Genomic DNA, 21,020 nt, shown 5'->3' on the forward strand with positions numbered 1-21,020 from the left:
CTAAATTAGGCCCGGCCGTTAAATGTGCCTCCGCCAAACGAAACGCATTCCCATCTCCCACTGGGCCGAACACAACGTGCCATGACTGAGTAGTGATTGCCTGTCTGTCGTACTTTCACACAATCAGTCTGCATGTGATACATGCTGATTGCAACACGCTTGGAGCATGTTAAGCTATACGGGTGGAGCAGGGAGGAATTGTCATGTCAGATGTGATTAAAATCATGGAATTCTGGACATTATTTATAGCATGTTCGGTACCATACATATACTTGTTGCCCATAGAGTAGCATTGGTTTATTTATATACATGTACATAGACCAGATATTAAATTCAGCTTTGCATTAAACGTCTTAATGTTTACGTATGCACACACAAACCCTCTCACAAACGCATACACACATCTGTCCCTTCCGCTCCCGCAAACACTGATACATGTGGGTATAGCGAGATATCTGGACTTTCTAAAGCGGTGGTCTGTTTGCCTGAAGAATTGCTTTCATCTTCAGTGAGCACAACTCCCATCAGGGTAAACAAACACACGCACAGACTGTACCCGTGCACGTTTCACTACACAAGCCATTGCGCATCACTGTGTGTCTGCAGCTTTCCTCCCTAAGTGGCCAATTGCTGTCAATCACAGGGCCGACACAAGCAATTTTAGATCCTAATCACGCTAATTGAAGTAATGAAATGGAGGGCCAGGTGGACCGGGCTAAAACAAACAAAACAACTACCACAGATGATGATGAAGAGCGGGCTGCACTCGGTCGCCGTTGAATGGGCCTGGCTGGAGCATTAGGGGTTAAATACTAAATGGATCTTCTAAATATATTTCACAAGGGCCACTAGAGTGAAGGGCGGTGAGATGCATTGTATGGCCCACATACAATACGCACAGAGACACAACAGACAGAAATAGAAAGCACTCAGAGATATCTCCACCAAGGACCCACCATTTTTATTTATTTATTTATCCTTATTTATTCTAAGAGAAAACAATGTTCTGCATCTAGTAGTGACATAAAACACACACAGCGATTGACGTGATACTTGTCAAGAGATGAGAAACATAGGTAGTTTTAGACCTACAACTGCTGTTGTTTTTTCACGTGGTTACTATCAAAGACTACAGTACAACTTTTTTAAAACATATACAGAGTATACTTGTTCCTTGGCACATGATCTAAATTCCTGCCACATTGTTTTTCAGATACCTTTCCAATTAATAGGCAAACAGGTGGGCAAATTGGCACAAAATGAACCTCCATGTTTGACATTCAAAATAACACGACAAAGTCCCAGGTAGAGAAGCATCGGCAGCTGCAGTCAGATTGGTTGTGAGGCTTCACCCTTCTTTAAACATTGTTTATCTATTTTCTATTTTTGTTTTGTATTTATTTGTATATTGGCATGCTGTCTAGTCAGAAGACAATCAATCCCAGTGGGCCAAAGAGCAGCACGTCTCTGATCCATAAACAACCAATAGTAATGCAATTGAGTCTGGCACTCCATCTTATCTTCACCTATCTTTACACCTCTCATCCCCTCCACTTCCTCCGCCTCACACAGCCTCCCCCTTCAGTCCCCCCCCCCCAGCACAGATTTCATGTCACGGCTCTGAAATTAGATATTTTCACATTCACGGACATCTTTTCCTGTCTCTTATTTTTCAGCAATCTCCTTATTACATCTTATTACTGCTTGGTATAATTCTAATCTAATTACAACCTCTTCCTCCTTGTTTTTGTGGAGGCCAGCCTGATAATCACACAGTGGAGCTGGTTTAAATATCTCTGTTGATTTGATTGCATTGTAACAAGCAACATGGGCACAAATATTGAACCAAAACAAATACAAACAGTGGGCTTGCCATCTGTCGGCTTGTACAGCAAAATCTATTCGAGATCCAGAAAATCTAATATTAAAAAGCAGAGAACAGACGTCTGTCAGTCTAATTGGAGCGTTATTGGCTTTCTTGAGATGCCTCTGTACAAGGCTTGCTCAGTTCAAACAAACCATAGTTCCAGATGTGTTGAATTATTAAACATTTCAGTGTTCAACAAGCTGATACTTAAGATGTTATCATTAGTACAGAAAAATACACCTTTTGATAAAAGCTTACCTTCCGTTGTCCTTGTTTGTCTGGGTTGAGTGATGTGGATGTATCTGTTGCAGGAAGCCTTACCTAACCTGAGGATTATATAATGAAAGGTGATTATCCAGCTAAATATGCTGGATTAGAGATGTAACTGGCTGCCTCTGTCTTCAAGAACAAAAGGGCAATGCTATTGGCTTACTGCAGATATAGTGAGGAGGAAGACTACATGAATGTAGATTAATTTTAATTTAAAGTGGACCTATCATGCTATATTTGAATAATATAGTGTAGGACCATACCTATATAAGGCATATTTATACTTTTTTTTTTTCAAAATACCAAACAGATCATGCATTTTAGCCATGCCTCATTTTGCTCAATTTGACAATTTTTAGCTCTGTGTTTGTAAGGGCAGATTCTGTGAGAACAGCACCATCTACAGGCCTGGCATATGTACTACAGCGTCTCCAGCGCTTTCGAACGGCAATGGCCGTGGCTGTCTCCTCCTGATTGGTGGAGTTGGCCCAATAGCCGTAGCGCCACTGTCCTGACGTCAGGACAGTGCTCAAATCTGGATCAGTTTTTATCAGATCCGTTGCAGCCCCTTTTTTAGAGATTTGGGTATGGAGGAAAATAGAGAGGGTTGTGTTTTCTGACACTTGGTGAGTTCCCTGGAACACCGGGGACACATATTCATGTATAAAAGACGTACAAAAGTGCATTTTGCATGATAGGTCCCCTTTAAATTTAATCTATTTTTTGTTTAAATTACGTTATATTTAAGATGCAAAATCGTTGAACCTTTTATGACCTGGGAGTCTATCATTATAGAATATTGTTTGGCAGACACTATCAGACATGTGTACGTTTATTACAAATAACTAAGAATCCAGCCTTGAAACTAAGCTTACTCATCATTCACTGGTTGCAAACAGGACAGAAACAAGGGCAGCCAGGCAGAGATTCCCTCATAAATAAAGTCAGTAAGACATATTGAACAATGCGTCACTGAATGTAATGGTGTTAAACCGCAACACATCGACAAATGTCATTCAGAGCATGGTAAAACAGTGTTAAAAATGACACATTTGTTACACAGAAAATGTGCACATGATATGCAGTAATGTTGAAGCTATTAAATCATCTGTGGATGGTCATTGGATATGACTGTAGTGTTGGAGAAAGCATATGGTGAATATAAACTGCATATATGACAATACGAGGTGGAAAAAATAAGTAATCCACCAGAGAGAAAGTATGATGGTTTAATAACGGTGCAAGAGGTTAATTAACTAACACATGAAGAAAAATGTAGACGTCAATTTGAGCCTGAAGTGCCGAGTCAACTTAATGGAGCATCAGATGTTGAATGTCACCAGTATAATGACAGTGGATTCACTTTTTTTAGGGGTGTGTGTGTGTGTGTGTGTGTGTGTGTGTGTGTGTGTGTGTGTGTGTGTGTGTGTGTGTGTGTGTGTGTGTGTGTGTGTGTGTGTGTGTGTGTGTGTGTGTGTGTGTGTGTGTGTGTGTGTGTGTGTGTGTGTGTGTGTGTGTGTGTGTGTGTGTGTGTGTGTGTGTGTGTGTGTGTGTGTGTGTGTGTGTGTGTGTGTGTGTGAGACAATATTTTTGTCTTTGTATCTTCCATCGCAGAGCGTTTTAAAACTGGCAGAGCTCACAGATCGACTTCTGTTGTTAGGTAAGTCAGGAAAAGGATGAAGAGGGATGTCATGTCCCTGGGGCCATTTCCTATTGAACGCCAGACTCTTCATTGACGTCTCGAACATGCTCGGTGTTGTTGCTAAACAGACACCTTGGGTTTAACCTGTGAACAAGGTCAGAATTGTCTGGATATCAGTGTTTCGTTCAATATAAGCAACAACAGGGGATCTCTTCAGTCCCTCTTACCATCAAAGAGGTGCAACTGTCCATACAAACGCGGTTGTTCCTCTCTTTGGCATTTTGCTTTGCTCTGCAGTGGTCATTCAATTAACTTTGTCTCACTTCACTGAACAAACCTGCGGCATGACCTATAACTCTTGTAAATGTCACATCTCGCCATAAATGTTTAAAAAAATCAAAGTCGCTAAATCTTCTCTGCCTTGTCATTTAAGTGAGAACTAATATGATGTAATTACATGGATGATTTGCAGGTCTCCTAAAAGTTATATTTTCAAAAAAGGTAGATGATGGTTCAGTAAGTATAGCAGTAAACTTAGTTGAGCTCATAAGAAACTGCAGGTTTGGCATAATCTCTTTCTTCATGCTCTCTGCTTGTTTTTGTTTCTTCCACCCTCTCTCTCTCTGTTCTTTGCCCAGTTGCAGTAGGAAACTGTTTGGGAGCCTATTCCCCTGTGCTATCCGACCCTCGCCACGCTCAAATATGCTTAGCACGTCCAATCAAAGCCCTTATTTGGCGCTTTGCTTTTTTTTGAAGAATGGGAATCTTATTTCACCCCTTACCTCCACAGAAAAAGACATGGGAGTGCAATAATGTTGTCGCATTTCATGCACCAGTCAGCTCCCAATAGAGTACAGACCGTTAGAATTGTTTTACTTGAGTGGAAATAAACTTTACTAATTAATTAGCCTGGCTTGAATTGGCTGGAAACAGTTGTGCTGTTTAGAGCAGCATGAGGCTAAATCTTGCAAATGCTTTGTAAGGCCGTTCTGCAGATCCAGCGATAGAAGGGGCCTTTTTGCCAACTCCAAATTCCATTAACTTATTACTAATTTGTTCTTAGTGCAGGACTTAGCAACAGGGTAAGCATCCTGAGTCCTGCAGAAACACTTTGGTAAGATTATACTGGACAAAAGAAACAATTAGGACTTTTTTGTTTTGTTGCTACAAAACAGTGTAGCAACAATAAGGCTAAAAACAACACATGATGCAACACTCTGTAGGATACACTTCCTATTAAAAAGGAACCTGATGTCCTCCAATAAATTACATTACATGTTACTTGTTAGACACTTTTATCCAAAGCGACTTACATACTCAATACTGTGGGCAATCCCCACAGGAGCAATTTGGGGTGAAGTGTCTTGCCCAGGGACACAACGACATGCTGACTGCAGCGGGGTTTGAACCTGTGCTCCCTTGATCCGAACACCAATGCTCTATCCACTGCGCCACACGTGCCTAAATAAGATACGATGACAAATAGGATGACCCACAACACAATTCCCTAAAAAAAAAACCTATTCAGGCCAATATTTAAGAATGCTGTCTTGGCCACACTCAATCAGATATGTCGGATTAGCGATCTTTTAGTTAGGCACATTAGCTGATTCACTATTTAGCTGATAAATGCCAGACTTAGCACAATGTTTCCTAATAATGTTGATTATAATAACAATGCGTTCTTCTTTAAAACATATTTGCCGTTGCAATCAAGCAGTATATAAATGTATTTTCTTCAGACAGTTAAAGTTAATGATGTGTGGGGCCTGATTAAAAAAATGAAACTAAGCTTTGTAAAGCATGCTTTATGTTCATTCATTTAAAGACCCGTGTTTAAAACATATGCATGTTCAGAATATACGAAAGGAAAGATGAGAGACTAAGGGAGGATTGAATGGTTAATGATGTGTTCACTTATTGGTGACCGATAATGCCATATCAGGAACTAATTGCCTGCACTGTTGCCTCATTAAGCACGGCCCAGCGACCTGCCACAGGGCAGCGGCTGCACCTCGCTACAATCGCTGCTATTTCATTACGTTTTATTTCTTCATCTTCTGCTCTGCTGTTCCCCTACCCCCCTGTCGTGTAGTCCATTTAAGCTCCTTTTATTGTTTGATAGTAGACATTTCTCTTCAAATGATTAAAGGACTCTGGGATATGAGGGTTTCTTTACGGATGTCCTTTTCTTTTGCTGTGGGAATTATTTCGACATCCTCATATGGTTGCTTTCTGCTCTTATCTATCTTGATTCATTATCTCCCTACTCATCTATTTTTCTTTTAACATTTGCACTATCTTTCTGCTTTCTTCACTGCAGTCACCTTCACACTCCTGATCGGGAGCAGTTGGCTCGTCTCCCACCTTTCCTCTCCATCCATTTCGCACATGCCCACTGCCCTGCCTCTGGGCCACACTCCCCTCCACCCCTCTCTCCGCTCCCCCCTTCTTTTATTTATAGGAACATGCTGATAGGGCAAACCTAGGTAGAAGATTTCTAGTAACACGGTGTGAGAAACAACATTTTAAATGGAAAAAAATATGTGACGAGGCGAAATAGTGAAAGAGCACACACAATTAATCATAGGGCTGTCATTTGTCTTAAGAAGCAAAGCCATTCATCAAAAGTTACAGTGGAAAAACAGGGAAAGGGTGAACAAGGGAATGAGAGGAGAGAGAGAAATATACATCACAGGATACATGCAGGATCTAATTGGGTCAGTGGCGAATAATGGGGCTGTGTTAGTGCTGAGCTTTGCTTAGGAGATGTAACAGCAGGCTGGTTGGAGATCAGCTTCAAGAAGGTGATTCAATCTCATGGGAGATAAACAAAAAATAAGGTGACCCTGGACATCACGAGTATGTTCCTAACTCAAACCCAGGTGGTACGTTTTTATTTGAAAATAGAATTGAGACAAATCTAAGAATGACCTAAAAAAGAGCAGGAGGAGATATAAACAAAGAATAAAATACCACATTTAACCTGAGGGGATATCATTCAGTCTCTCCGTCATTTTATTTGACAGGGGTCATTCGTTGGGCCTGGGCCTGTCAGAAAACATTAGAAAAAGTCAACGTGTTCAGCGACATTGTGTTTGAATTTGGATTTTATTTTAAAACCCACGTCTGATCTTTTTTGTGTGCAACCCCTGCTTGTCAGAGTTAAGCACACATCACAGGTAGGGTTAATGGGATATGTCTGTGTCAGATCAGCCATCAGAGGGGGAAGAAAGAGAGGAAGATAAGATGAGGGGAAGGTGGTGTTGTTGCTAGATGATGATGGTGGTGAAAGACAGAAGGACAGCCGGAGCTAGATTCTCGTGTGAGACCAAGACCTGTGCGGCTGGAGACGGGGACGTTGTGCTGGGCGAAAAGAATAATGCACCTTGACAGAACTGCACTCTCTGCCAACACGACCACCGATTCCCCCCCGAAGCAGAGTGACGTGGAGCGCAAACAGCACCTGTGACACCCATTTCCACCCCGGGGGAACACCAACAACCAGCCACCTGTTTAAAAATGCACTCGCCAGCATCCCACTGCCTATTGAAATTATCCAATTTCCTATGAGATGTTGAGAAGAGATGAGTGTCTCATAACGATGTCTCTTTTGAATTGAAATGTCACTCAAATAATTTGTCAGACATTCAAGGAAAATTAGCATCATTCACATCTTGCTCTCCTTGAGAAAGATATTATAGCTCCAGCTTAAGACGCATTTAACTTTTGAAAAGAAAGGAGGAAATGACACGTTCTTTCTCAGATGGAAAGCTCAATTCATAAGCAATAACATCCCAACATGTGCCTTGCTCACGACTTGTGATGCTACAGTTTAACATGTACTGATATTATCCTAAAGTGGCTAGGTATCGTGTTACTGACATCACATTTATGTCACCTCTCTACTTGTGCTACCTTTGTTTTCACAGTAAGCATTTTAATGGTTTTATCAGGCAGGTGGCATAATGATGATGTGTTTTAAGCAACTAACTCAAGAGAAGATTGGGACATGAGTGGAGATTCAGTGTGCCATTATCCTGCAGTTACCACTTGTGGCCACAATTTCTGTCTTGGAAGTCAAAGTGAAGTCTGATTTCTTCGCTTTCTTTGTAGAAGTGAATATGAGCTCTAAGCTAATGGTTCTACAGCTAGTTTTTATTTTGTTCTAAAGGATAAGACATCGTTTTTGATCACATTAGCATCTTAGTTTAAGGGTAGGTGTTTCCAGTGGCAACAACTGACGTTTTAGAGCTACTGTAGCATTGAGAAAGCCTTAGGGTACGTCAAACTATATTCTATAATTGTCGATACAAGATCGCCTTTTTCAGCGAGCTTCTTGCATATTGTTTGTGGTTTAGGTAGTCTGTTCTTTTGCAACATTGAACATTTGGGAATAACCATTGAATGTTTAATTTTGTATCCCGCTCGGAAAGGGGAAGCTAATAAGCCTAGCTTGTGGATGGCAGCAGTGATTCTCACCTGAAACTATTTTTCACTAATTATATTTCAACACAAGCTGATTATTCCAAGAGTAGGTCCAACTTCTTTTTGTAAATGTATTGCACATTTTGGCTACATTTCCAAAGTCTGCAAAAATAAAATGTCTGTTCCTATCCACTACCAGTTGTTTTCCTAGAAAGATATAGTATGATGGCGCTGATTTTGTGTATAGGATATATCAATTCTCGCGATAACATGACCCCCGTATAGAAGATGGTGCCACGGACGTAAACAACAACTCAACTTCGGAGCTCCGTAAAAACAAATATGTCTATGCCATCTAAGATTTTCATATTTTTGGAGTATTAACGAATTAATGGAAAATTATTTTCTGGCATCACTTTAACCTTTTATGGGGAAAATCGACATTCTGGTATGAAGGCGCACGCCGAAAGTAATAGGGTGCAGTTACCCGGTTTAGACAAAACCCTTTAATACTGTTATGTAAATATAACCAGTTGAGATTAACAATTGGTACCATTTTGACAATATACTGGAGGTCAAAACAAACACCAAGGTTATTATATATATGAGATGTAGTTTCAGTCACACTTCAGCATGCTCTGAACAGCACACATTCAGCATTGCACTTTGTAAAAGACTCAGGAATTCAAGATCTGTCTTCACATACTTTCAAGGACGAGTGTAGGGTAGGATGAGCCGTTCCTTTGATCTCTATCAGAATATTTATGCAATTGCCCCGTCCCGGGTGATGCCAAATGCTGAATTCACCATGCAGTTGCTGTAGGGCTACAGTATGTAAATAGAGGTTTATTTAATCTCAGAGCTAATGGCTGGCTGAGAGGCTGGGGAGGCTGTGGTAGTACACTTAATGGAAAACCTGCACTGCTTTGTGCTGTAGTAATGGGAGGAGATTATCTCACCATGCAGCAGGACTGGATGAATGCTCCTCCACAAATTGGCTGTTCCCTCTCCCTCCTTCTCTCTCTCTCTCTCTGTCGAGATGTTTATTATTTATGTTATACTCATAAGCCACACGAATGCTTTCATCATACTGAAACGGAAGCTGAGGAACGTACGGATGTTTTATTCGGTTAGATTATGCTTTTTCTTAGACTTTCTGTTATTTGTCGTTAAGGTACGGTTTGTGATTTTCTGTTGTAAGCATTGCAGTGATAATACCTTGAATTAACCTGCCACCATCTGTACCTCTTCATCATCAGACGTCACTGTTTCAGATGTCACATCCGTTTCTTTCATCAGATGCTTCCGTCTATTTTTCTCTTTTGTCAGCTCATGGGCCATGCCACTGTGTTAAAAATCCTTCTGACAGGTTGCCTAATGTTTACCCCTGAGAAAAGATCAATACTGCTGGGCCATTGTCCAGGCTTCATTTTTCAAACACAATTGATTGCGTTATATCATCCAAACCGGCCTTGACACGCTATACCAGACAAATCTATGTGGTTTGGTGTCACTGTGAACAGAAAGCAGTGTCAATTAAAGCCTTGTGCCTGTCGAATGTACTCATTACCTCTCGCACTTATTGTCAATCTGTGGTTATGATGTTCCATTCAGTTAATACTGAGTGTGGCATTTGATGGACACCATCACCGCGTGTAAGTTAGGTTTCAATGTAATGAAAAAAAAAAACATGTAAAAATTTTCATCGAATGAAGAAGCGTGGCTTGCAGCTGTTTGGGTTCGATATTATTCAAACACAAACAGTGTGTGAATGGAAAGGATTCAATAATATTGATCTTGGGTTTTTGATTGGCATACTTTACTTTCCCATGTGCTGTGATTAAATCTTCACAACACTTTGTTTACCTCCAGTGCCTGCTCCACCGCTCATAAAAGGTCACCCAAAATATCAACTGATATATCGTATGTTGTTTTTTACATGTCTAGGATTATTTATTTTATTACAAGGTAGTTCCAAGTATTGATGTTGTCCCTGGTGCTTATGGGTAGAATCATTGCAATTATTAAAATAATAATTTTGATTGATTATTGATTTTTTTTTACGAGGTATAGCTCCATAGTTACATTTGTTTTATTTGAATAGTTATTTGAAGATCTAGAAATTGGCCCCCACTAACAACTTTAACAAACCAAACCTATAACTAAAATCTTTTTATTTTGCTCTCTTTTTTTCTATGGTACCAAACTGGCAAAAGAACTAAGAAACAAGTGGGATAACTCTGCCACTGATCTTGTTAAGTCGACACTAGGAGTATTTGATTTTTTGTATTTTGTTTAACCAAGCCTGCAAAAGAACATGAGAAAACTGTAATTCTGTGTAAATCCCCCTTGACTCTTACGTGTTGAGTGTGCAGTAAGAGCCCTGTAGGGGGCCCACTGCCCAGCCTCATGGAGAGCGTCTGAGAGTTATGGGGGTCAGCTGTGAGCGCTCTGCTGCTGTCTGATAACTGATGCTGATGTGGATGGAGTAAGCCCTCACCTATGCACAGTTGCACACGTTTGCTTTTTTTAGTTTTCTCCAGAGGAAAAAGCAGCTCCCTGGAAACCAACAGCATGAAGACCAATAGACGTAATCAGAATCAAGAGCACTTCTGCATTCATTTCAAGCCACTTAAAGCATGTGTTTCATCTAAAGCACCTATTTATAGATAGATAGATAGTTTGGCATCGGGAGACTAAGCTTTCATTTATCTAATGTCAACTCGCTTACCCTTCATGTTCTTTTTCAGATTAATGAATATACAGTTTAATGGTCTGTTAACGCAATATTGATGAGGTGATGCTGATGAGATGCCCAAAGTAAATCAGTGTTTACAAATGGACGAGCAATTGCATCCACTTCTTCCTCCATCCGAACATTAATTTAATTGACTAGGCTTTGGTCATTTGTCAATTATCAACCATGAAAAATAACATAGTTATCAATTAGGGCTCTGATGGGGTTCCAACCAGTGATGCGTCAACTAAATGTTATGTTGCCATTTTGGCATTTGGTGTAATCAAAGAAGCTGTCCTGTTATGTGACAAAGTGATTGCAGTTAATAAGGTCAGAAAAATGGAATATATGAAGCGAAATATTGATAATAACAAGTATTAAAAGAGACATTTCCTTCCAAAAAATGTATATTGATGAACATGACAAAATCAAGCATTTAAAAAAAAAATGTTACATTACAGTATATGAGTTAACTGCAGAGCGATTTAACTTAAAGTTGGCGAGAGTTGACAAAAGAAAAATGTTTTTGCAAAATCTTCCAGTTTCCGTTTTTCATTGAGGATCCCTATGATCAGTAGCCTGAAAAATAGCCGATGAATGTACTGTTTGTCTGACAATCAATGAGACAAGAATTGGCTAGCTAACCGAACTAACAGCCATCATGCTTTCCCACCCTAACTGTCTACATTGCGGGAGGAGACAGTGGGATATGTTAGCTAGTAAATTCTTGACTAATATTATTATTATTATTATTTTTTTAAAGGCAATCCCTAATTAAATGTTATGAACCTCTCCCCTCGTTGTGAGCTCAACCTTCCCACCAAACGTCCAAATCGGTTGTTCCAGTGGTGCCGAACTGAAGGAAGTGCATTGCCCTAATTGTTTATCTGTTTTTGTTTTTTAATTTTACTTTTTTGTGAGACATCCTCCTCCCTTGTGGAGCTCCATACATTTGTAAGCACTTGACATAAAATAAGTATTGAAGTCTACAAATTAAATGTACCTTTTACATTCTCACACACATGCTTTCATTCCCTTATTCTTCCTATTCATCCAATACATCCACATTGATGTGTCCATAGTAATTTACTGCAGTGTCACCCTGCACAAGTCCACTGTTATTGATGTATTGTCGTCTTTGATTCATTTTCTTATTGTGGCAGGTAGTCAACCACTACACACACACACACACACACACACACACACACACACACACACACACACACACACACACACACACACACACACACACACACACACACACACACACACACACACACACACACACACACACACACACACACACACACACACACACACACACACAGAGAGAGAGCCTGGCTGATATCGGCCATAGTCATAGCCAAAGTATCTGACAGTGTATTTTGTATCCCATTTTCCTTTCCTTCTACTATATGTGCACTATATGTCTTCTGTGTGTTTTTTTACTAATGCGTTGCTGTGCGTTTCTCTGTGTGTCTGAATGATGTCGGTTTGTCTCCTCATCTGTCTCTGTGTCTTGCTTTGCTTGACTGTCTTTCACTTTGTCTCTCTATGAAACCCACCCCCCTTACACCATCAAAACACACACACACACACGCCACATTCTTCCCAGGCTTTCCTTAAATCTTCCCACTACTGAGAAAGTAGGTGACAGCACTATATGCACATGCCGCAAAGGGCTGACAGGGTTTTTAACCAGATACGTCACAACTACAGGGGAAGGAAAATAGAGGGAGGGACAGAGGAGAGGAGAGGAGGAGAGCAGAAGAAGAGACAGGGAGAGAATGAGAGAAAGGGGGAGAGAGAGTACAGAGGGATATATTGGCTCAAAGCTGGTCTGCATGCTCCAGTGTGTGAGAGACAGAGGACGTGAGCGCAGGCAAGATGGAGTGCTGGCACAGATGAAGACTGTCCCTGGGTACGTATTTGTGGCTGGCTGTGTGAATGTGAGAGTGTGTGTGCGCACATGTGCTTGCATGTGCATGTCTCTGTATGTAAGAAGGTTGAGAGCGATGGAGTTTGAAAGCAACATCCTTTAAGTCATTTGAATGTGGGTACCCAAGCAATGAATTAGGGTGTTGTTACATAAGAAGCAGTATGAGGGACTAGGTATTGAATATGTGAACAGGCATTTTGGGGTCTCTCTGTGTGTGAGTGCATGTGTGTATGGTCTTAACTCGTGTGTCTGAGAGACTCTACGTAAGTGCTGTAACTAAGTATACTGAGGAAGGAGGGATGTGCAGTTTACAACTGAGGTAAATCTTGTTCTGTTTGAAGGTGGAGGGTTGTGCTGCCTTGATCAACAAAAGCTTCAGTGTGTTCAGTATGTAAACATGTATTTCAGTGCATGTCAGAAGAGATAGTAAATATGTTTTATGATGCACTGGAGGTGCGTTAAATGCTGATGTAAACACATCAAACAAATATCAGTATTGTCGACCACACTACGGAGGAATCACCTCACTACCTGCCTTGTTATGTTTTTGAATTTTGCATGGTTCCTGCATACAACTGATCTCAATCCAAAAGCATATGCTAACCTATGTGCAACATGCATATGTAAATGACAACATACAGGACAAAGAAGATAATCTACACAAATGACCAGAAAGGGTAGATGCCCCAGGTAGACGTTAACTAGAGCTGAAACAAATAATTCAGTAGTTTATCTGCAGAACATCTTACTTTATAATGAGCAAAAGCCATTTTCCCCGCAAAAAAAAATATATACAAAAATAAGAGTTGCTGCTTTTCAAGCATTACCAGCAAAAGAAGCATTTTCAAAACATTCAGCTTTGGCTCTCGGAACTAGATTTGTTTTTGTTGTGCTGATGTTTTATTATCTAGAAGAGAATTTACTGTATATATAAAAAAAGAAGAGATAGAACTGAACACTTAGTAAAAGTGTGAAGCTCTTAGACAGACTTAACAGTGTCAACACCTGGAGGAAACAATGTTGTGGTGGTGGCCTGTCAATCACAATGTAGCCCCGCCCTAAGGCAAATGCTGCTTTATTGTTTATTATGCTCTTAATCATGCTATATTGAAGAGGGCTCGAAACAAGCTATTGAACTCATCAACTCATAAGGAAAATGTTTACTGAGTTAAAAAATCTATTGAAAAGTCGGGTCATTTTCTCGTAGACTTCTATTCAATCTGATATATTTTTACAACCAGTGGAGTCGTCCTCTGCTGGCCATTCGAAAGACTGCAAGTTTAAGCCCCTTCAGCATTGGCTTCACGTTTTACACACAGAGGTTGCTACTTGAGTTGTAGCCCTTTAATCCCTACTTTGATATGTGCATTTTCAAAGCAACTGGATGAAAAACATTTCAAACAGGCTTTTTATTTGTGCTCACACAACCGAAACAGATGCATCAGTCTACTAAAAGAGCAGTCTTATTTTATTATGGGTGGAAGAAAACACCTGGAAAATCATGACAATGTGCTAAACACAGATAAAATACCCACACATCAAGTGACAGAGGTCACATTTTGACACTAAACAGTAGTGACGTGATGGACATATGCAATATATAGGGGGCTGGCAATGGACATTCATACAATGCCCCGAATGAGTAGTCGTCACACAGCAGTGATAGTATGTTTTAGATAAAGACCATATTATTTTTTGTTCTTTAGTGCTTTTGGTCTATAACAGTTGAGTCAGAGTCAGAGTCAGTATTAAAAAAGAAAACAGAGTTTATCTCTGTGATCACTGAAATCAAACCATCTCTTTAAATAATAAAGAGCACGGCAGGAAGAGAAAATATGTTTTCAGTCTCTGCTAATCACCGTGAGGGAAATAGGAAATGATAGCATTTAATTTAGCGAAGTTGAGCTTTGGCAACAGTTAGTATGCTTCATTAAGTGACAAATGCTGTATGTTAGGGATTGAGAAAGGCTTCAAAAAGTATTATGTAAATATTGCTTAGGGGACTTGCAGATGAGCGAGAGAGGAGTAAACGAGAGAGATAAGGGAGGGATTAGAGTGAAGTGCAGATACATAAGTGACATCACTTGTTCATACTTTACAGCTCTACATTTGAAAATTAATTCAGAGCACAGACTTGGTGTGCTGACACAATGTGTGAGTCACACTTGAGGTGCTAAAGGTTCTGGCAGTTTCTATTTTGGCTGTTGAGAAGACAGGTTTGCATCAATGGTTGGAAATAGAAACGTTTTTCTCTAGGATGTTTTGGATGTGCTGGGATTTTCAATATTGCCTTGAAAATGAAGTGACCTCTGGTGCTGCTGGGCGAAGTCACAGAAAGTGGAGACTTAGAAAGTAGGACAGTCATTGGAGGCGGAGGAAATGACTGTTATTTAGTTTCTCTCTTCTGAGCCTCTGCTAAGATCCCTGCTGTTACTCCTTTTGTGTTTCTCAACTCATTATGTTCCTTCTATCTTCATTTTCATCTCACAGTCCCCTTCGACAGTGCACATGAGCGTCTCCAAACCCCCACCGCTCCCCTCCACCTCCCACTTGGCCCTCCCCGCTTCCTCCACCCCTCCCTCATCTGCCACCTCCCCCTCAGCGACACCCCACCACACTGGTCCGCCCCCTCCCTCACCGGTCAAGATCTCTATGCAGGAGCACTTTGCCATCAACGTGTGCCCGGGCCCCATCCTCCCCATCCCACAGATCTCAGACTTCTTCCCACGTTTCCACGACTACCCCTGCACGCCGCCGCCTCCGAGGGAGAAAAAGATCCTAAAAGAGGAGACTTTCAACGGGGATATGGGCGTAGGATTCAAGGATGGGGAGAGGAGGTTGGACAACAATGGAGACAGGGAGGAGACAGTGGACTCTGATGATGAAGACAGTGAGTTCTGATAAGGGGGAACAAATTCAATTGTGAAAAAGACGTTATCAATACTAGTGTGTATTTGTATTTATTCATGTGAAGATTACAAGGCAATATAGCAGAAAGGCCAGTCTTGAAGAGGAGATGAGTTTTTGCATTTTCCTCAGAAGCACAACATATGTTTTCAGAGTAATTGTGGAGTCAAGCATTTTTCCAAGTATTAGTCACTCCCACTTTATGGATTTATTAGACCATGTAGCAACAGTGGGACAACGGCAGAGAAAGTTTCTGCTCTTCTGAAACGGTAATCAAACAGGACAGATTAATTCATATCAGGCAGCATAATGTTTTTAAGAGGCCATCTGCTACAAATATGACTCAGAGCTTTTGTGTGTTTCCGTTCCTTTCCTGGCTGTAATTGCTATGGTTTGTGTTCTTTTCAGCCTACCTGGGAACATTGGAGTTCACCCTGCTCTTTGATCAAGAGAACAACTGTCTACATTGTACTATTAACAAGGCAAAGGTACACACTATTTCAATATCTTCTTTGTGTCAACACACTTCTGTTTCTGTTTGGTTGCATAATTCTCGTTGAAGTCCAAATGAAAACTGCTGTAATCCTTTCACGTTTGCACAACATGTCAGACTGCTTTCTCTCAACCTTTTGAAAATAGCGTGTTTGACACACTCTCTCAGCAGCTTGTCAAGTCAGTACTGAATCACCTTTTTGAACTATGAATCGCTGGGTTATGTTGCTGTTGCAGACACATTTGGTTTTGCCATTGTACCACGACACGCTTTGTATTACATATTGTGCACTTGTCACATGATGTTAATTATGTCAATTTTACAGACTGCTTTCCTTTAGGACAACACAAAAGAGTCAAGGTTGGTAGAAAATAGAGGCAGTGAAAAAAACACCCAGAAGCACTAATGAGATGTAGCTGCTGTAGAAGTGGTCCGTCATATCCGCTGTCTTTTTCTCACCCTGTCAGTTATATGAAGTGTTTCAGGGCATGATGACGTTACCTTTGACACTGCTGTGTGTGTGTGTGTCTGCTTGTGTTCACAGGGACTGAAAGCCATGGACTCCAATGGACTGGCTGATCCATACGTCAAGCTTCATCTTCTCCCCGGGGCTAGCAAGGTCAATGCTCCAACCTTGCCTCAGTGGCAATTAACGTAACATGCTACCACAAGGTGCTGCCCCAGACAGAGACACTCCCACAGGAAAGTCCCACATCCCACAAGAAATGCTGACAAAAGAAAAAACTGAAAATAGAAAACACTCCATACATTATTCAACAGAACATAACAAAAAAACAAAACTATTTACTATTTTGAGAATAATAACCTCCCTTATTGATTCAGATGCCATGAAAAGGTCAAAATGCTAAAACATAACATGGCAGCGGGCTAATTTAATGTGTTGGTCAAGCCGTTGAGCGGAGAGCCTTTGCGTTCGTTACCGCTTAATGTGGCTCGTCCAATGCTCTGCTTTATCGAGCACAAAAACCTTCTGGTCTGCTGCACCGCTCTTGTCTTGTTTTCAGCTCAAGCGGCAGGAAAGATAAGGCTTGCAACAACAGCAACCCCCCAGCTAAGGCAGAATGCAACCTGTTGTCGGCCATTTTGGCTCAAGGTTGACACAAAATGAGGTTATGATAAGTGCGGGAGGAAGCAGAGGTAACATAGGGCAACTGTCTGAGGTCTTAGGTGCTAACAATAACAATGTCTGGGGGATTCTTTTTCCTCCAGCCTTCCTCTGTCTGTCTTCATTCCCGTTGTTATCGCTCTGCTTTCCCCCACTTTCCGCCCCTATCTCTGTCTATATCTCACAATCTGGCTGTGACCCTCTTTGACCTTGAAATACCAACAGTGTGTGGAGAGAATGGAGACAACTGAGAGAGAGAAAAAGTAGAGAGAGAGGGAGGGAGAGACAGATGAGGGGAGGACAGCAGCAGGTGGTTGTCATGGAAACAGGGAGGATTGTTACACGGCTCACGTCAACAGACGAACGTAGATGGGGGAAGAGGGGAGGTGGAGCTAGTGGCGGTGGTGGGGGGCGCAGGGAAAGCGTCAATGAGTAGGTAAGTACCCATGAACAGCCAGTTGTTAAATACCCACCAGACGGGGGCCACGTCACTTGAAAAGTACACACACTCACACACCTACTCATCGTCCACATTCAGACGAGGCATGTAAACGTTGCAGTGAGTGAGTAATCCAGAACACAAAAGGTTTCGGTGTCTGCTGAAGAATTCACTTGTCAACATAGCAGAGACATTTGTCTTCTCTGCCCCACTCGTTTTCCTCCTTTCTCTCTCACTCATCCTCCAGCCCATGCTCTTTATCCAGAATGCAGTCCAGCATGCTGTCTTGTGATGTGAAACACACACTGCAACCCATGCGGCGCATAACCTTGCCTGTATGCAAACACATGCTAAGTCTTTAGTCACAGTCACACAGAGACGCTGCCTTGATCCGTAACTCCTTCTCTATCTATCCTTTTGCCCATTCTCACACATTAACGTGGGCAGACACAGCAATGCAGGACACCTCTGTGATGGTCATTGCTGTTTCCATCTTCCCATTCCTAGTGGAGGTGAATGGAAGATTCACTCACAGCTAGATTCTTCCACCGAGAGCTCTGGGAAGAAGGGATTAAGAGAGAGAGAGAGAGAGAGAGAGAGAGAGAGAGAGTGTGAAATAAGTAAAAAGATCCATGCAAACAGATGGAGATAGGGGAGAGGGTGACGGACAGATGGAGGGCTAGAGATAAAACATTTGGAAACAGATGCAAACGCACCAGTAGAGTGCGAAAATGGAGGCGGGGTGTTATACAGGGCAAGGAGAGGGAACTGGTGCATTAAGTGTTTGTAAAGAGGTAGTATTTGGTTAGATATATGTTTAGAAAACCAACCCAATTCAGTCAATCAGGAGTGTTTATAAAATTGCTGTATTGTTGAGCTGTGCTGACACACATACAGCTGTGCGCCACCGCTGTGTCGTGACTGTGCCTGTAAATGTCTCCTCCTGCACATTAATGAATCAAACAAATGACAGAAATCAAATACGCGTGTTCCTTTCATGGGCCGAGCCCTGGGGGGCTGACTCCTGAAGATAAGCCAACAGTTTCCAGCAGAAAATGGATAATAAAAAGGGGACAGTGATGGGAGAAAGGGAGTTAGAGGGGAAGGCGGCACAGGCAGAACAATGGGATGTGGAGACAAAAACAGACCATGAGAAAGAAGATGGAAGAGAGGCTCAGCTTCTGGCCCTGAGGCGTTAAGAGACTGACTGTGGCAGAAAGGAAAAAGGAGAGGGAGAGAGACGAGGTGTTTATCTGCAAAGTTCAGACATGAGCACGTTTTTTAAGAGAAGTCAAGACCATTGTTCTACTAGCTGGACATTTAAAGAGTACGCCTATAGTTATGAATAAACACTAGTGGTAGAATATCCTTTACTTTATTAAAAAAACGCAATTGCATAATGCAAAAAAAGGACATGACATCAAAATATCACCTTTGAGAGTATTGACTGCAAAAATAAACCAATGATATTGATTCAAGTTTTTAATATGTAAGGAGAAGGGCTCAGTCTTATTTAAAAACAAATATGTTACTGATGCATTACATGTTATGCAGTATTTCAATGTAAGCAGTCATCATCTTTCTTACTGCTTTCTATACCGTTGGACATTTTAAAAGATAAGGCTGACGATGCTCCATATTTTTCTCACTGTCAACAAATCCCATAAAACGACCAAATCAACAATATGCTAGTCCTTTTCTCAATACCCTCAGAGTCATCCATGCCAAGCTGTGTTATTCAGCCCGAGCCAAACTGTTCTGGCTGAAGATGCTGAATAAATCTTCAAAAATGGCTCACAAATACTCCAACAAATTTAAACTCCTTAAAAGAGGCCCATTTTAGTGGCGTACATTTTCCCTGGTGGACTTTCTTCAGCCGTGGATTTATTACGCAATTAACAGTATATGTCAGATTGTCTAAAATCGAGATGTCTTTTATGGGAGCTCTCTAAAATCTGTAAAATAACGTTAATGATGACCCCGATAAGTAGAAGACTCCCTTTTCCCAATCAAGCGGCCACTATAAATATCTTGTGATGCCTTTTAGCTAGCTAAATCATTTCACCAGAGTGTGCGTCACCATTTCTAATATCTAGCGCCATTTTTTTGGTGGATGTTGCTTCCGACGCAGGAGAGGGTGCTGATCTCTCGGTCCAGGACTGAGGCTTCCCTCATCCTAATTCTTGCATGCAGACTGGTTGATGTGTTTGGGGCTCCTCAGTGGAATAGGACACCTGGAAGACAGAACTCCCGTAAGACTCCCCCACCTGCTGACTGTTTTTCATCTGAGACAGCTCTGCAGTTTATAATTATGAATCCCTCTTCTTGGCATGACCCACCCTGCTTAGTCTGTTGAGGTGAGGCAATGACCTTGAGTGGTCCGGGTCAGATTGGCCCGTTATACAGGGCATAGAACCTGAACAAATTGGGTTATTGGTGCCTCGTGCCAGCATCGACCCATGGCCAATCCTTGCGCTTGAATGCTCTGCAATCCTGCTAAGAAAACCAGTGGGTTTCATATCAACTCCTCCTCCTCCTTTCCCCATCAACATACTAGCAACTCTACCAGCACACTTCTATTAATTCCCTGCCCTTGTATAGCAATTTTCTCTGCCTGCCTGATTCTTTACCAAATCTCTTTTTACTGAGCTTTTACAAAATATACCAAAACTCATTTTTAGGGTCCTTTTTTATAGTATTTTGGACACTAATGGAGATCTTTGGCACGAGGAATAAGCTATCACCAGATGTATCCTATAGTGTGCTGTACCATACGCTCACTGTAGGTATTTCAAATCTAATTATAATTCGAATATAGCTGTGAATTAATGGAAGTGGCGCTGAAGTAGAGTTGCAGTACAAGCAGAAGCACGTCAAAATGAGCCACTCCCGCAACTGAGAACAGCCAATTAGTTCTGCCTTTGATCTTGGTCTTATTAACCCACATCCCATTACCATTTTGACAAAGACTGTGTTATTCGGAGGTTTGGCTTTGCAAGAGTTGAATTTATGTTTAAAAATCTAAAGAGTCTGTAAAAATTCATTTTATTGGGATACACACCCAATATCTAGGAGGGTTCAAAGCATTTAAATACATACAAAATAACATTTGAAATAAAAACATAACAGGATGAACAAATCCTGAAGGTAACTGTGGGAAATGAAGCAGCAT

The 21,020-nt window shown here is 41.3% G+C and overlaps 1 protein-coding gene across 2 annotated transcripts in view; it reads left to right on the top strand.

Moving 5' to 3' along the window:
• Window positions 1-21,020, top strand: part of doc2d (double C2-like domains, delta) — a 58,524-nt gene that overhangs the window by 13,975 nt on the left and 23,529 nt on the right. The window contains exons 1-4 of one of the 2 annotated variants that reach the window (XM_034120387.1): window positions 12,697-12,865; window positions 15,374-15,773; window positions 16,199-16,278; window positions 16,828-16,902. In XM_034120387.1, coding sequence (XP_033976278.1) covers window positions 15,392-15,773; window positions 16,199-16,278; window positions 16,828-16,902 — 537 coding nt within the window. In that variant the 5' untranslated portion in view covers window positions 12,697-12,865; window positions 15,374-15,391. Of the gene's footprint in view, window positions 1-12,696; window positions 12,866-15,373; window positions 15,774-16,198; window positions 16,279-16,827; window positions 16,903-21,020 lie in introns of those variants that run through there. The other variant, XM_034120388.1, reaches the window with a different exon arrangement.

Source organism: Trematomus bernacchii, unplaced genomic scaffold (assembly GCF_902827165.1).
Source record: "Trematomus bernacchii unplaced genomic scaffold, fTreBer1.1, whole genome shotgun sequence".
NCBI lineage: Eukaryota > Metazoa > Chordata > Actinopteri > Perciformes > Nototheniidae > Trematomus > Trematomus bernacchii.